This window comes from Erpetoichthys calabaricus, chromosome 13 (genome assembly GCF_900747795.2).
Source record: "Erpetoichthys calabaricus chromosome 13, fErpCal1.3, whole genome shotgun sequence".
NCBI classification, from domain to species: Eukaryota; Metazoa; Chordata; class Cladistia; order Polypteriformes; family Polypteridae; genus Erpetoichthys; species Erpetoichthys calabaricus.
Window position 1 is genome coordinate 20170680 of NC_041406.2, and position 17255 is coordinate 20187934.

The following is a 17255-nucleotide window of genomic DNA, read 5'->3' on the forward strand; positions in this document are numbered from 1 at the left end:
ATTATGGCTAGGAGTCCCAATGCCATTTCCCAAAATGCCCACTGGGGGAGATTTTTCATCAAAGTCCAGCTAGAGATAAAGGCAAACGTAGGGTCTTTAGAAAATGAAAAGCCGATTGTCACAAAATGCTCTGTTACACTCTGAAGCTCCGAAGAGCACAAAAGACGTTTCCAGCAACAAAAGGAAATCCAAGTGAAGAATCCAAGGTGTAGTCAGAGGTTCAAAATATCCAAAAACTCACAAGCACAGAAAAATTAAAGTAATGCACCAAACACTCCTAAGTGCAATCGAAATGAACCACCAGGAACGGTGGGAGACCCTCCAAGCTTACAGGGTGGAAGGTAGGCCCTAACAGTGATTGGCAGTTTCTAGGACGGTTCCGCAGTGGGCCAGCCGAGAAGTTGGAGACGTAACTCTGCTGAGAGTCTGCAGCCTGCTGCTGGTGACAGTGCATTGGGTTACACTGTGGATGAGCTCTTACCAGACACTTCTGTGCTCTTGCACAGATACATCATGGCTACGTTCGTCTGCAGGGTCCAGTTCCTAGATGACACCGATCCTTTCAACAGTACTAAATATCCCGAGCCAACCAAATCTCCAGTGTACACCTTTAGGGAGTTCACAGGCTCCTCAAAGCCCCCCAAACCAGTGGAAGTTTGGTCAAACTGTACAGCCGAGATCCTGAGGCAGTAGGTGGTCATCGGTGCCCAGCCCCAAAACACATGGACCAGCTTACATGCATAGACAAAACCCAAAATAAAGAATGATGCACATAATCAGCATAACTAAAAGAACTAAGAAAGAACAAAAGAAACACCAAATGTGAACTTGAATCCCAGTGAGGCAAAACCCAGACTGAGACATGACAGTCTTATTTATAAAGCTTGGTGCGGTGTGTGTGTGTGCTTTATACAATTCCGCACCCTTTTACACACAGATCCGACTTGTTCTTGGGACACACTAGACTGCTTTGGAACCCAAAATGGGACCCTACCTTTACATTTTTTCCCCCTTTTTAGTATGAGTTTTTTTAAAGACAGTGCCACCTGGAGTCTCACAGGTGTCACTGCAGTCCAAGGGAATTGTGAAACACCAGAACAGAGTGAAGGCAGACTAGCAGACAAAAGGACCACAGCGTAATGTCAGGTGCTACTGCTAGCCTGATATTGTGATGGGAAAATGAAGCCTCGTGAAGCTTTGAGGCTTTCTTTCTATTTGTGCCGGAAAAGATTCGAAGCTTTGAAGCCTCAGCCCCAGTATGAACAGCGACATCTGGTGGTTAACTGAGGTCAAGGCAAGCTCTCAAGAGCATATTTTGTTCATTTTTTTTCTGCTAAGGTCCTTGTCCATCAATTTAACTTTTGAACGCCGTTGGCCGCTGTTAGTCGCCATCTGTCACCAAAGCCCTCCAAATCTCCCTCTCCTCACAACCCAACATTGTTGAATGAGTATGATGCATTTTTATATAGGCTACCCGTTAATTTAGCGCCAAAGCTGTCAAACCAATAAAACGCGCTGTGAAGCGCCGATGACGTTCGAAGCCGAAAACGTCACGGGTCACGTGACAGCAGTGTTTCGACCCAAGCTCTGACACAACGACTCGACTCACTACGCTTCAGATTGACCGACACAAGGTTCGACGCTTCGGTATCATTTTCCCATCTCAAATTTTTTATTGATCTCTGCATTTATTATGTGTCTTGGGATCATGTATAGAAAGGCGCTATATATAAAATGAAGAGGTGAAGGGGTCATGTGACCAAGGCACTGGACGTCCAACTCCCTGGCTGCCATTCAGTCCTCTCCATTCACCCTAAGTGACCCTCAGCCCATCCTCCCCGGGGTATTAAGATGGCATCTCTATTACTGTGATTTGTAAGCTGCTTTGGATAAACGATTCAACAAAGTAAACAGATCGTAAATCTGTTCACAGGAACCTCTCCATCCATTTTGTCTTGTGCTTATTCAGTTCGGGGTCTCCAGTGTTAACTCTTCAGGTGTATCTGTAAAACCAGTGGACACTTTTGAGGATGACTTTAACACCTGTAAGCGTTTTGCTGCGTACCTCACAATGCACACACCAGCCCTTGAAGAAGACCCCATTCCATACACAATTAAAACTTCCTCAAAGCAGTCACAAACATCTTTTATGCTATATGACGCTTTAATCCCATGGCACGCGGCAAACACGATTGTTTCTACATTTAATTTTTACAATTGGGACAAAAAGAGGTGACAGGATTCGCTTATTTTACAGTCAGAAGATCTCACAGAAATAAAACCGGGTCTAAAGTTCAGCACTATGTCATATAATGTTATCATTTTTATATTCAGTTTTTTTAGTGCCCTCTTTTAAATGACATTTTATGGTCAGCCCTGGAAGGGGCACCACTGATTGATCAAAACTTAATTTCTTATCAAAGCAAAACATATTTGTCAATGAAAAGCAGAAGTTGCAGACAATCCAGCTCTTATGTTCACAAATCCCGCAGAAACTTGAACAAATGTTAGCTGGGTACATTTTATGGGACATCTTAGCATTCATTTCTCACCCTGATGAGAGCGAGCGTACTTACCGTCAAAGGTTTTGGTGTCTGTTCTACCTTGTGGTCGCTAGATGTCGCTGTTCGGCCGCCTGCCGCGCTAGCTGCGCTCGCGTTAGTCGGCGAAGGGGGAGGAGGGGGCTGAGTGAGTGAGCGAGCGAGCGAGCGAGGACGGGACTTTTCCCGACTTCTCCACAAGCTGCTCTCTCTGCCGGCTTCAGTCTGCCGGCACCTTGCTCCAGATGCCCTTGAAAGTTGCCGCTGTGCTTACGTGGGAGACTCTGCTTTAAGGCAGGGGTGGGGAGGGTGGACATCCCAGACAGTGCCCCGAATTGGTTTTTTTTTTGTTTTTTTTAGCGTGGTGGTTTCTAGGACGGTTCCGCAGTGAGCCAGCCGAGAAGTTGGAGACGTAACTCTACTGAGAGTCTGCAACCTGCTGCTGGTGACAGTGCTTTGGGTTACGCTGCGGAGGAACTCATACCGGACACTTCTGCGCTCTTGCATGGATACATCATGGCTACGTTCGTCTGCAGGGTCCAGTTCCTAGATGACACCGATCCTTTCAACAGTACCAATTTTCCCGAGCCGACCAGACCGCCGGTGTACACCTTTAGGGAGGATATCCCTCTCATCAACCAGATTGCAGGAGTTCACAGGCTTCTCAAAGCCCCCCAAAAGGTAGGCAAACCAGTGCAAGTGTGGGCAAACCGTACAGCCGAGAACCTGAGGAGGTGGGTCGCCGTCGGTGCGCAGTATGCGGGGGGCATGGCATTTGTATGCGTGGACGTTTAGGTGACTGAGATGCTGACAACTAAACGTCCTGGAGTGGCCGTTTGGAAAAATCACAAGGCAGTTGCGGAGGGGTGGACCCCCCTCCCTAATTAGTGCACTTTTGTTATTTTGTTTCCATAGAGTTCTCTCAGTATGTGCTTAGTACGCACTGGAGGTGTGGCAGCGGCTGCCGTACCTCTGCTGAGGCAGCTTCGGGTCCAATGCGCCACCAGAAATGCTGCAGTGCTTTATGACGGCTGGCGCCGCGGAGCGAAGTGCGCATCTCTGCAACGCCACCGAGCGCCCTGTCCTCGGTAAAGAAGGGAGCGAGCGAGCGGGCAGGAGGGCGCGCACGTGTAGAAGACACGCCTCACGGTGCGGCGGCCACCAACTTGAGTCCGGTGGCCTGAGTTCACGGGGAGAGCGCGGCGGGCACAGAGGGTTGTCGTATATACGGGAGCACGGCAGGAACCGCAGCTCCTTGTGGCGGAGGACTCGAGGTGTTTGACAAGGCCGGGGGAGAATTGACAGGGGACACCAGGCGACCCCATCGAGGAGGGTCTTAAACTAGTGGCAAAATGGGTCCACTTCTCAAACGAGATAATTCCCTAATTCCGCGTATATTTAATTAGCTCATAATTATAATTTATTCATTAGTAACTTAAGTATCATATACACATATATCCAAATACAGTATAGGTGTCGGAGACGGGATGTACTTGTAAGGACTGATTTGGGGGGTGAGCGGTGGGATTCGGAGCCTTTCCTCTAATTTGCACGACCTAACCGTTCAGGATTACGAGAGCGCAGCAACTCATAAAAAAGAAAAATAAAGAGAAATTCCGGAGCGTTAATGGCCGTGTTTACATCAGGGCTCTCTTTGTGCGGAGACCTTTAGTTTGTAACCATCTGGGGGGCTTCAAAGACGTGTTTATAAACAGTTTAAGGAGGGAACTTTATTGGATTGGAGTGTCGCTGGACGCGTCGCGAGCCCCTGATAAGGGTCAGTGGCGGCCTGTCACCTTTAAAAAGCGACAGCAGAAACAAGTGGACAAGCACTGGACAGACATGCGTTATGTGTATTTATATACTGTATATATGTGTGTGTGTGTGCGCTGTATATTGTCTTGGATTCCTGTAAGTCTAATCGTTGTACCTCTGATGATGATTCCTGGTAAGAATTGAAAGCATAGGAATAAAAAACTGTTTTAATATATGTGATTCATTTTCTCCCTTTGTGGATTTCTAGCTACAAATATATATATATATATATATATATATATATATATATATATATACAGTATATATATATATATATATATATATGGGCCTTCCAGGACTGGAGTTTGAGACCCCTGATCTACGGTGACTTACAATGTCTGAAATACAATTGGTTTCCATTTCTTTTTATAATTCTCTTGTAGTACTTGGGTGTTGTGTGTGTGTGTATGTATATACTGTATATATATATATATATATATATATATATATATATATATATATAAAATGTATACTATTGTGTGTGTATACAACTCAATAGGAAACTTTTACTACTCGAAGGTTAGTCTGTGGTGGCTCATGAAACTTAAGAGATTCTCATTGATGTTTCATTTACAAATCAACTTTGTCTCGGATGTTAATCCTAAAATTCCTTAAGAGAAGAGGCTTTAGACAAAAAGGAGACCCAGCTGAGGTAAAAGGAGTCAAAACTGAGATTTTGGTTTGAAGAGCATGTTGTATTTTGTGAGATCTCCCTCCGTTCTTCATATTTCTGACTTATTGTGGTAGACTGGCTCCTTTATCTAAGGCAGGGGTCTCCAGCTCCAGTCCTGGAGGGCTGCACTGGCTGCAGGTTTTCATTCTAACCATTTTCTTAATTAGTTATCTGTTTTTGCTACTAATTAATTAACTTCTTTTGAATGAATTTTAATTGACTCGTTTACTACACACATACAGAGTCATTCCCACCCTAATTGTGTTGTACAATTGCTGCCAGTCTGCCCATTCCTGTGCACATTTGCCAGGCTTACTTCACTTGGGCAGAAATTCACATTGGAAGATCCACAGACCCCCCCCCCCAATTTTAAAACATAACTCACCCCCAGCCTGTCTTGTACTACACCCACAGGACAAGTCCATCCAACCTAAATCATATTCTGCCTTTATGATCAGGATACCAATATTTCCTTGAACATAAATTTTGTCCTCCTTTCCTTCAGGCCTGAAACTTCTCAATTGTTTTTTGCCTAAATTGAGTCCTTTCACTAAGCTTTCCAAAAAAAAAATCAGCCTCCTACTACTGTCTAAGTCAGTGTTTCCCAACTCCTCTCCTGGAGGTCCCAGTGGCTACAGGTTTTCATTCTAAGCCTTTTCTTAATTAGTGACCTGTTTGTGCTGCTAATTAACTTCTTATGAATTTATTTTAATTGACTTGTTTTTTTAAGATTTGGTCCTCTGAATTTCTTCTTCATTCCTCTGATTTGCTTCATTTCTTTCCTTAAATGGCACCCAAACAGAAATGAAATGTGAAGTGAGTGAGCTAACAGAAGACCAGCAAAGTCAGGGCCTCAAACTCCAGCCAGTTACTTAATTAGGCGCTGAGTCTTGTCGTTAATTAAACTCGTTCTTTAATTCCATGGCTTGTTGCTGCTCTCGTTGTGCAATAGCAGACATTTCTAAAATTGTTGATTTTCTCTTTTCTAAGAGCTCTGGTCAAATGTTTTGTGGACCTGAGCAGATTCACATTCCTGAGACCTTCATCTTTCTTTATTTTCAGATATTGTATGATGGTCACAGTTTGCTGCTCATGTTTTGGCTGATTTTGTATCTCATTATTGTTTGACTGCTAATTAAGGAAAAAGAAACAATGAAGGGGTCTGAGTCTTCAAGAACAAGTCAGATAAAATGAATTCAAAAGAAGTTAATTAGGAGCAAAAACAGGTCACTAATTAAGAAAAGGGTTAGAATGAAAACCTGCAGCCACTGCAGCCCTCCATTGACCAGAGTTTGAGACTCCTGATCTAAGACGTCTGAGATTCGATTGGTTTCCATTTTTTTCCTATTCTCTGTATTACTTGGGGACAGACGGATATCAGTGAGAGTGAAAGGGAAGGTCTACAGGACGGTAGTGAGACCAGCTATGTTATATGGGTTGGAGACGGTGGCACTGACCAGAAAGCAGGAGACAGAGCTGGAGGTGGCAGAGTTAAAGATGCTAAGATTTGCATTGGGTGTGACGAAGATGGACAGGATTAGAAATGAGGACATTAGAGGGTCAGCTCAAGTTGGACGGTTGGGAGACAAAGTCAGAGAGGCGAGATTCCGTTGGTTTGGACATGTGCAGAGGAGAGATGTTGGGTTTATTGGGAGAAGGATGCTAAGGAGAGAACTGCCAGGCATGTGGAAAAGAGGAAGGCCTAAGAGGAGGTTTATGGATGTGGTGAGAGAGGACATGCAGGTGATGGATGTACCAGAATAAGATACAGAGGACAGGAAGAGATGGAAGAAGATGATCCGCTGTGGCAACCTCTAATGGGAGCAGCCGAAAGAAGAAGACTTGGGTGTTGTATTGCGTTAGCCATTACGGATTTTATGAGAAGTCAAGCAAAGTGATCCCTTTTATCGGCTGACTGAGCAGATTACAATATGCCAGCTTTGGAGGTAACATCTTCAGGTAGATGTAGGGGTCCGAGTTGCCTCCAAAGCTTGCACGTTGTAATCTTTCTATTTAGCCGATAAAAGGGGTCATTTCATTTTTCCATTTGGAGCCCAGCCAGGCAGGTGCTGTTAGTTGCTCGTGGTCACACAGTGGTGTCAGGAGTGGGATCTGAGCCCACAATGGCAGGGTTTGAAGTTCAAAGCCTTACCCACTATGACACAGGGCCGTGTTACCAGCATTGTATACCCCCAGGGCCCCTGTTTTGATAGCAGTACAGAAACCTACATTGGCATCAGAAACATCATGGGCCCCCATGCTCCTGGGACCCCCGGCCAGTGCCCATAGCCCTGCTGATGACACAATGTCTGCCTTTTGTTCCTGAATGAGTGTGATCAGCACTCTAAATTAGAGCAACTAATCGTATCATTCAGGAGTAAGGACTACAGTTTGGTCATCGGAGTAAAGTGACAAACGACAGATAACACTGAACACACAATGGAAATACTTTAAAACAGAAAATGAAAATGTCAAGGACTAAGCGAAGAACAGCAGGACTTTAGGGGCCTTCAGAACTCGTCTTGCTGTTATTTTGGAGGAGTGAAGCCTTCGGACAGGACTGGCGAGTTTTGTCGTACTCAATGGCCCGTTCTTGTCCCGTTTGTTCTGATGACAAGTCTGAGCCTATCGTGTGGCTCGGTTGAGGTCCTCACCTGAAGCTCAAGCGGAGACACTTGTGGGGTATTTTGTCTCGGGACAAAAAAAAAAGCGTGAGACACAAGAACACGTCTCCATTTTACTTCTTTCTGATCTCATTGCTGTCAAGGAGAAACCACAAAGATCACTTTTTTGGATTTTTCGTTTCTGTCGGTCTGTATTTGTGTAAAGTGTCCGTATGTGTGAGTCCTGCTGTGACATTTATAGTGACACACACACACGTTTAGATCATGGAGTGTGAGGACCAGAAGGTGTATTTTTGTATTTTGGGCTGCAGTGGTTAAGGCTTTGGACTGCACACCCTGGGCGACGTGGCATCACAGTGAGGTGAACGGACTTCACGCGCTTTGCTTTTTCTCTTTTATCCATGTGCTCCTGTTTCCTCCTACTGTCCAAAGACATGCAGGTTAGGTGAAGTGGCCCCCAGTGTGTGTTTGGGGGGTCACCTTGTCCTGAGTCTGTTCTTGCCTTGCACACTATGACACCTGGGATAGGCCCCACCCCATGGCAGCACTGGTCTGGATTAAGCAGATTAGAAAATGACGCGACGTGATGTCAGACCCTGAGGTTGAGTGTTCAAATCCCACCACTGTCACTGTGTGACCACCAGCGAGTCACTTCACCTACCTGGGCTCCAGCTGGAAAAAACAAAATAAAGAAACGGAAACCAACTGCACCTCAGATGTTGTAAGGGAATCAGGCGAATACGTGGATAAGAAACACACCGCATGTGTCTTAAGGGGTGAGGAAGACACAAGTCTTGAGGGGCCGTTTGTTAGAGACCCCGATGAGGGGGCCGGCGGGGGCTGGTAGCAATTGTACAACACAATTAGGGTGGGAATGACTCTGTGTGTGTGTGTGTAGTAAATGAGTCAATTAAAATTCATTCAAAAGAAATTAATTAATTAGCAGCAAAAACAGATCACTAATTAAGAAAATGGTTAGAATGAAAACCTGCAGCCAGTGCAGCCCTCCAGGACTGGAGCTGGAGACCCCTGCCTTAGATAAAGGAGCCAGTCTACCACAATAAGTCAGAAATATGAAGAACAGAACGAGATCTCACAAAATACAACATGCTCTTCAGACCAAAATCTCAGTTTTGACCCCTTTTACCTCAGCTGGGTCTCCTTTTTGTCTGAAGCCTTTTCTCTTAAGGCTTTTTAGGATTAACATCCGAGACAAAGTTGATTTGTAAATGAAATATCAATGAGAATCTTTTAAGTTTCATGAGCCACCACAGACTAACCTTCGAGTAGTAAAAGTTTCCTATTGAGTTGTATGCACACACAATTATATATACACACATATATACAGTAAAAATATATATAGATATCAATGCATATACACACTGTAGTGGATGGCCGGGTCCAATACCCAACCGGGTCGCCCCTTGGACATATGTTCCGGGGGAGCAACCATGGGCTGCTCAATACCTCCCCCAGGACACTTGGTGGCAGCCTCCTTGGCTGACGGTGGTGCCTCAGCTTCCTGCAGGGCTCCATGGGAGATGGGAGTTCTTCATAGCCCTGTTGGGATCTGGGGTGGCCACCAGGGGGTGCTGCATGGGTCCCTGAGCCCAGCTGGACTAGTCTTCAGTCCCACCCGGGAGTGCAAGAGGAAACAGGTGATCAAGCACCTGGAGTACTTCCGGGTGAGCCATAAAAGGAGCCAGCAACCACCACTCAAGGGCCAGAGTCGGGAGGAGGAGGACGAAGCTTGACGGGAGGAGGAATGGTGGTGGTGGTGCCAGAAGGGAGTATTGTGTTGGAGGGTTGTGCTTGTTTTGGATTGTGTTGTGCCTGTGGGGATTACGGGGAAGACGTGCCCACCAGCTGAAGAAAAATAAATCTTTTGTGTTTTTACACATGCCTCTGCGTAGTCTGTGCCGGGTCGGGCACAATATAGCACTTTTTTACAACACATTTACAGTATAAATATATATAGATATCTATACACACACACATATCTATATATATATATATATATATATATATATATATATATATATATATATATATATTCACGGCATTCGTAGTCTGTGTCATAATCTGATTGTATGGGTGGTTACCTACCAGGTAACGCTTGTGGTTGGCCAGCAATCTGCTAACATCCGCCACGGTGCCCTCAGTTTGTGAGGAGCAGATCATAGAATGGTTGAAATAGTTTACTGTCAAATAAATGCAAAGAGTACGCGACACGTGTTTCGCCCTCATTCTGGGCTCATCAGGTGTACACACCAGGCAACGCTTGTGGTTGGCCAGCAATCTGCTCACAAACTGAGGGCACCGTGGCGGATGTTAGCAGATTGCTGGCCATCCACAAGCGTTACCTGGTAGGTAACCACCCATACAATCAGATTGTGACACAGACTACGAATGCCGTGAATGTAATTACCCCGATCTACATGCTGTCAAATAAATGAACCACACGCCGTGGCGCAACGTTAGGGGCATCGCCTCTGACGCTGACGTCCGAGGTTCGATTCCCGAGAGGGAGTGCAGTGGAGTGTGTACACCTGATGAGCCCAGAATGAGGGCTAAACACGTGTCGTGTACTCTTTGCATTTATTTGACAGTAAACTATTTCAACCATATATATATATATATATATATATATAGTATATATCTATACATAAATATATATATAAATAGTATATATATAGATATCTATACACATGTATGTAGGCTATGTATGTATGTGTGTATGTATATATATATATATATGTATGTATAGACACACACATACTGTACATGTATGAAAAGCATCTGAGTGTTTAACCAGCAGAGCAGCACTGAAGGTCTTTGTGAAGCTGCACAGGTCTGTACAGGACAGGAGGTTTTGTGTTTTTGCCTCCCTGTTGTTGTTTTGTTTTTTATTTTTTTTCTGAAGTAGCCCCAGGCGGTGGAGGTGGTGGACTGCTCCCCTGTCTGGGCATGAGGTGGGCCTTGTGCTTGGTGCTGCCGGGGGGGGGGGCGTTTCCAGTTGTTTTGAGGCCCCAGGCAGTATAATTATTTTGGGGCTTGCACTTGTGTTTTCCACATGAATTGGGCCCCCCCCCCTCCAGACTATGGGACCCCCCCAGGTGTTTGCTTACATCACTTATACAAGAAAAAGGCCCTGGCTGGCAAGTATGTTTATTAACTGGAGACGTTGAAAGAAAAAAAAAATGAAAATGACCGGGAGATGTGTAGTTAAGGAATGGGCCAAAGTCAGAACTGGGAGTCAAAGAGAGAGCTGATGTCAAATATAATCAGAAACTCAGGGTCCAAGAAAGGAAAAAAAAAGTCAAGGGGCATAACAACAGCACAACAGAGCAACGTCTGTAAAGTAAGATACGACAGGACTGACTTTAGCTCCACAATCTCCGTGTAACAAAACCAAATAAAAATCACACATAATAAATGAATGAGCCACACGGAAACGTGTAACTTCTGAAGATATGAATAATAGTAGGACAGACTTGGGATATGGGATATAATCGGACTTACGTAGATACTGTGTGTGTGTGTAAATATATAAAATAGACACGTGTACATAGACGATAACTTTCTCTGTCTGTATTTATAGTATATGTTATGGGGAGCCTCACAGGCAAATATTTTGAATTTTAGAATATATGAATTTCTGAATATATAAATTTAAATTGTAAATGTATATAGTAATTTCAGTATATACTGTAAAAAAATCAGTCTGGATATGTAAAGTGAAAGTGTGAAATGACCTCATGTATTTAGATGTTGACTTTATGTTTTCAGAATTTGACTTTATACATTCAATATATTTACAGTACTCTATCTGTTTAGCACCCCATAATATGTGTGTGTGTTTGTGTGTGTGTGTGTGTGCGCGTGCATATCACACCATTTCTTGTATTAGTAATTTGTTAAGTAGTCGCATACCCCTTGGGGTCGGAGCGCAGGGTCAGCCATTGTACGGTGCCCCTGGAGCAATTACAGGTTAAGGGTCTTGCTCAAGGGCCCAGCAGAGTAGGATCTCTTTTGGCAGTAATGGGTATTCAAACCAGCAACCTTCCGGATATCGGCACAGACCCTCATCTTCAGAGCGTGTGTGTTTATACAGCATATATTGTAGCAGTAGAGGGCACTAGAGCTCCCTTGAACCCTCATGTACCACGCCAAACACCAGTTAAATGTACAATTATTATTTATTTTATAATAATTACGTGCACTAAGCACCCTCCACTCCACACTACTCATAAACACTATACAATACTCGATAATCAATTATTAAATACACAATACTCAATCCTCCTCTCCCAGACACTTAGCCACCCTTCCTCCCAGCTCAGCTCAGTGTCTGCACTTTCCCATAGTCCTTTTATATCCCCTGGCCCGGAAGTGGTTCCAGTCCAACAATCCATAAGTCCTCATCACTTCTGGGTCAGATAAAATGTCGTTTTCTTCAACCCGGAAGCACGTCGTTCCTTCCGGTCATGTGATCATGATGCACTTCCGGGTTATAGGGCACGTAGCACTCTGTAAGCCTCCCTACAGCGGCTCCTGGTGGTCCCCACGGTATCCAGCAGGGTTGTTTATAAAAACTACAATGTCCATAATGCCCTGTTGGAATTTGGGGACCTTCCATGCTGCTGGGGCGGTTCCATCTGGCGGCCTGGAGGTGTGGACCGGAATATTTGGTCGGCCATCCCTCACAATATATATATAATATATGTGTGTGTGTTTGCATATACACATTGCATAGGGACTCCTTGGGACAGGTATACGTGTGTGTGTGTAGTTGGCCCTGCCGTACTGCCGTTTATCCCTCATCGGTGAGTCGTTTTCTTAAGACACATGGCTCTTTGACTTAGAGGGTCTGTTGTGTCCGAGGTCTCCCTGCTCCCCTGTTCTTCATGAGTGGCCCTCACTGAACCGCAGCCCCCATTTCTTCTTCTTCTTCTTCTCTTTAAAGATCTCAGTCCAGACACCCCATGGCCTCAGCGTCTTGAGTTACGCAGCCCCTGTGCCCCCTTATGTGTGTCTACCTTTCAGTTTACTTCAGTCCCAATTATTTTTAATTGCCTCATGTGGCTACAGTGACTTATTTGGAAGAAGGTGACGGCTTTCCACTGTACATATGAGACAAAGTGTTGGCAGTGCCCGGCTCTTCGCTGTGTTTAGATAATTTATTATGGCACCAAGGACTTTGTGTCTGCCTACCTTTTTGATTCTTCCTGTACTTCTCCATTCGCTGACTTATCTCTGAGATGAAGTTCTGCTTTTTGATAATTTTGGTGACTTGTCCTGGGGCTGTCAGATGACTTTCAAGACAAGGGGGGGGCCTCCAGCCTTGGGGTCCCTGCCGTGTATTTGACTTGAAGGCCCCGCACTTCCTCATTCATCATGCCCATCTTTCTGGCTTGCTGTCAAGTTCCCTTCTTCAGCTTCTCTCGTCTTCTGTCACCACTATAATAAACACGGAGCCTCCAGTTAATTCTGAGCTGAAGTGAAAACAACTGAGGGGTCCGTGATTATCCAGAGGCCAGAAACATTCACTAGTACAGCCTGTTTCTGAAGGGTGCGATGGCTGCCAGTCATATGTCTGTAATTATATCGGGCATGGTGGGGTCCACATTTTAAATCAGCAGGTAGCAAGCAACAATTTCCATTTGAGACCCCACATGCTGTGATCGTAATTAGTGATTACATTGCAGAATTCGCCCATCTTATCCACCTTCCCAACTCGCTTTATCCTGAGCAGGATGGCAGGGATGCTGGAGCCTAACATCGTAAGCATTAGGGCACAAGGCAGGAACAATCCCTGGGTGGAGAAACTCACACAGAAACACACACTGGGACCAGTTTGGCATCACCAGTCCACCATAACCCAGCATGTGTTTGGACGTGGACATGGGGAGAACATGCAAACTGCACACCGGGAGGACGTGTGACATGAACCCCGAGCTTCTTGTTGTGTCCTTCGCCACAGAGAATTCAAATTAGTGTAAACATTTATTTATTTTTATTTATTTTATTTCTGCTGACCAGAGAGGGCAAGATGGTACATAAGGGTGCAGCAGTTCCGACAGATAAAATGGGGCACAACCATTAAAGAATTTAAAAATAAATACAAGGATCTTAAAATGGAATTGAAAACGAACTGGAAGCCAGTGAAGGGATGCCAAAATCGGGGTAACGTGCTCAAGCTTGATTCTACTCCGTGACCCAGAATGCTGATTAAAAGGTGATATATTTTATAAAGAGGGATAAAATGGGGGCCCTTCAGGGGTCTTGCCTGCTCAAATTGAATTTCATTGGTCCCATACAATTCTACACGCACTGAACTCCCAGACTGTGCATTAAGTAAGGACAGTGAGTGACAGCACACGACTTTATGAATATCCATAAAGATCTCAATGTTAAGTTTTGGAATATAAGTACAAAACATGTGAACTAATAAGAGAATCGACGATAAGACCAGGAGTTCTCAACCTTCCTCACCCCCCATTTACAAGTAAATTTAGCACCCCCAGACTGATTTATTCATTAATTTGAGTTTATTCTTCAACCTTAATAAAGGTCTGGGTGTGACATTAATTGGCATCCAGCCTGGCATGCACTGTAGGCCCTCCAACCTGCAGGAAAAAACATGGGGGTTGTTGGCATTATTGGCACTCCAGCCACCATCAAAAAACCTCACCCTGCTCCATTCCATTCCATCTGAACTAGTGTGGTGCTGAGGTGTCACCTGTCCCAGGGCTGCACTCAGGTCCTAATCTGGGGTCCTGAGTTGGTTGGTCATGTGGTGCTACTGTATATCAGTGCCTGCTTCTAACCTCCTCCTCTCTCTTAATAAAGCGATTGATCGACAAAGGCAAAGTTTGAGATCTGGTTTTTAACATTTCTTTTTAAGTCCAAATAACAATAGCACATACTGTGACAATGCTATGTCACTTCTTTCAAAACAACAGGTGACGAGCAGATGCCACACGCTGAGTGGACGATGACGACACGTCAGCTAGTGCTGGGTGGTATACCGGTTCATACCGAAAACCGTTTTTTATTTTTTTTATGATATGGATTTTTCTTATACCGCAACACCGGTTTAAATTGCCTAAACGACGTTCGGAACGTGGCGCAGCGGGAAACTGTTTAAGTGGGGACCTTTTTCACTGCTACACCGCTAAACACAGATTTGTTGCACTAGGGCTCTTTTTCACTGCTACACCACCAAATAGTGGGCGGTAGCATAGGTATGCCGCGCGGTGAAAATGGACAGAGAGCATTCCGAAACTGAACTAAAAGTAAAGTTGAACATGTGATGAACAGAAGAACTTTTGCCGAAAAAAGGAGTCACATCCGTCGCCTGGAGATACTTTAGTTTTAAAAGGTCAGATGTGTAAATACTGTTTCTATACTACTGGATTATACTGCAAGCCAAGTTGTACTTGTTTTTGTACTTGCTAGTGTATGTTTTGCTTGTATTCATTCTGCGATGTGCTATCGACTCGTTCAGAGATGGGCGCAACTCTGAATGGATGGCATAATTAAACATGTATAACGAAGATATTGTTAAAGTTCTGAACGCTCTGTCGACTAAGTTAATAACTAGTTTTAATTTCACAAAGACATTTATCGTGTGGTTTTGGTAGACAGCAGAAATATCATGAAGTGAATAGATTCTGTGCGGTGATTGCTGCAGGTGCCTGCTCTTAGTGCGGAGGAAGTCAGTTTAAGAAGCGTAGTGATTAACGACTGGGTCGGGGAACACTTAACACAAAGTATTTGATGTGCTGCATTAACTTATGATGGGGTTTGAGAAAATCTAGTAAATTAAACATTGATTTTAGGATGAAGTTTAGTTTACAACATTCTACTTTAATTATAAAATAAACTGAGAATAAAGTGGAAATGTCGACTTTAATCTTGACATAGTCAACATGTTGAATTTATTCTTGACATATAGTTTGTTTTTTTCTTCCGTGTCCATATTTTTTTTTCTTCATAGTGGCCCTAATGCGCTTCCATAGGGCTATACCACATACAGCATTATAAATGCAAGTTGCAGTTTTTATTATTTATGTATATAGCTTAGCTTGAAGCAAGGTCCATATTAATGCAGTTTGCCTAAATGATGGTACAGTTGGTAAGATGTCATCACCAAGTTGCACTTGTTTTATTTTATTTTAATTTGGTGAATACTGTGTAATGCACCTGGGCTCGAAGCCTTGAAGTAATGGTGCAACTATCAGTAATACTATTATGTATTTTATTGTTATTATTTATTAGTTTAAATATTATGCAGTTTAATGATGGTAAAATTGTTTAAAAAGTCACTTAAACGTGTCAGTGGACAGAGATTGTTAACATTAACAGAAAGTGTAGTTGGTTTACAAAAAATATTTACTATTTATTCCTTTTCTAAGACGTGTTCAGTGCAATCCAACTTTTGAGAAACACCTCTGGATATTTTACTAAGTCTAAATGCCTCTTTAGACGGTTGAAAATATGTTGTCAAAATCATAGTTTAAGCTTTTGCAAAATTTGTTCAATTAAAGGTTCTATATTTTGACTGCATCTGTCATGCAATGTGATTCCTTCTCTTTAGTGCCACCCCCTTGAAAACTATCACTTTATGGGGCCATGCAAACCTGGATTAATACTTGTGTGCACATTAAAATGTCTTTTTGTACGATGTACAATTCTCATAACAGTCTAATAGGTTATTCTTAGCCAGTCTACTGCAGTAATTGTAGTGGAAAATGTGGTTAACATCCACTCATGCATAGGGAAAAAAATACCGTCTAATACCGTGAAACCGGCAGAATTTAGAAAGATACCGTGATATAGAATTTTGGTCATACCGCCCACCTCTAACGTCAGCCACTGAGACACCCTTTCTAGCTCTTTCCTGGCACAGCAAATCTCGTCAGATGTCGTTTTTGAGAACTAATAGAGATCTTCTTTAAGCAAGTGTACCCCCTGAAAGTGGTGTCACCGTGAGCAGTGACACTCCATTAATGCGCAAGTCATCCAGGATGTGACTGGCAAACATGGTGTCTCAGTGGTCTCGGTCAACTCATCGTTCATTTATTTTGAGGTTAAGTTGCACTGTGTGGGTTGAGTGGCTGGCTGGTGATGTAGCTGGCTGACCCCCCATCCCCAGTGTTTCATACGGCCCCCGCTATTCAGATGACAGCAATCACCGTCATTACATGTGGCAGGTGATGGTGTCTATCCGCTCAGACACTGGCACCTGACGCCTTTCTGCGTCCCCCCGGAGTGCAGTGGCGGGGCTCTATAATGCGGCATGTGATCTTATGCTGTCCGCTGTGGAGTGCAGCCAGAAACTCTCGTGTGCAGGTGACGGGGTCTCGATGGGTTTAGGTAGGGGGGTGGGGTGGTGCTGGCTGCTCTACCAGCTAATGAGGGTCTGCAGTGCTGTGATTGCATATGTATGAGGTTGATTAGCATAGACCATATATGGATGTTTCAGGGCGGCGTTGGAGACATGTTCACGTATGCGTATTTACACAATGATTTTGACTTATAAACAGTAAATTGTATGGAAGCGTGCGTACGCCAGGTTTTATACACCTATTTTTTTTT

The 17255-nt window shown here is 44.1% G+C and overlaps 1 protein-coding gene and 1 long non-coding RNA gene across 8 annotated transcripts in view; one reads left to right on the forward strand and one right to left on the reverse strand.

Moving 5' to 3' along the window:
* Positions 1–359: 359 nt before the first annotated feature.
* LOC127530046 (uncharacterized) lies at positions 360–3117 on the reverse strand. The gene is made up of 2 exons (XR_007936579.1): positions 2977–3117; positions 360–433 (listed from the first exon to the last, which is right to left on the reverse strand). It is a non-coding gene; the product is annotated as an uncharacterized LOC127530046 (long non-coding RNA).
* The window catches only part of LOC114664022 (FH1/FH2 domain-containing protein 3-like), a 722250-nt gene continuing 707574 nt past the window's right edge, over positions 2580–17255 (forward strand). For 3 of the 7 annotated variants that reach the window (XM_051935623.1, XM_051935627.1, XM_051935626.1), the window contains exon 1: positions 2584–3221. In XM_051935623.1, coding sequence (XP_051791583.1) covers positions 3057–3221 — 165 coding nt within the window. In that variant the 5' untranslated portion in view covers positions 2584–3056. Of the gene's footprint in view, positions 3222–17255 lie in introns of all 7 variants that reach the window. The other 4 variants (XM_051935621.1, XM_051935625.1, XM_051935624.1 and 1 more) reach the window with 3 other exon arrangements.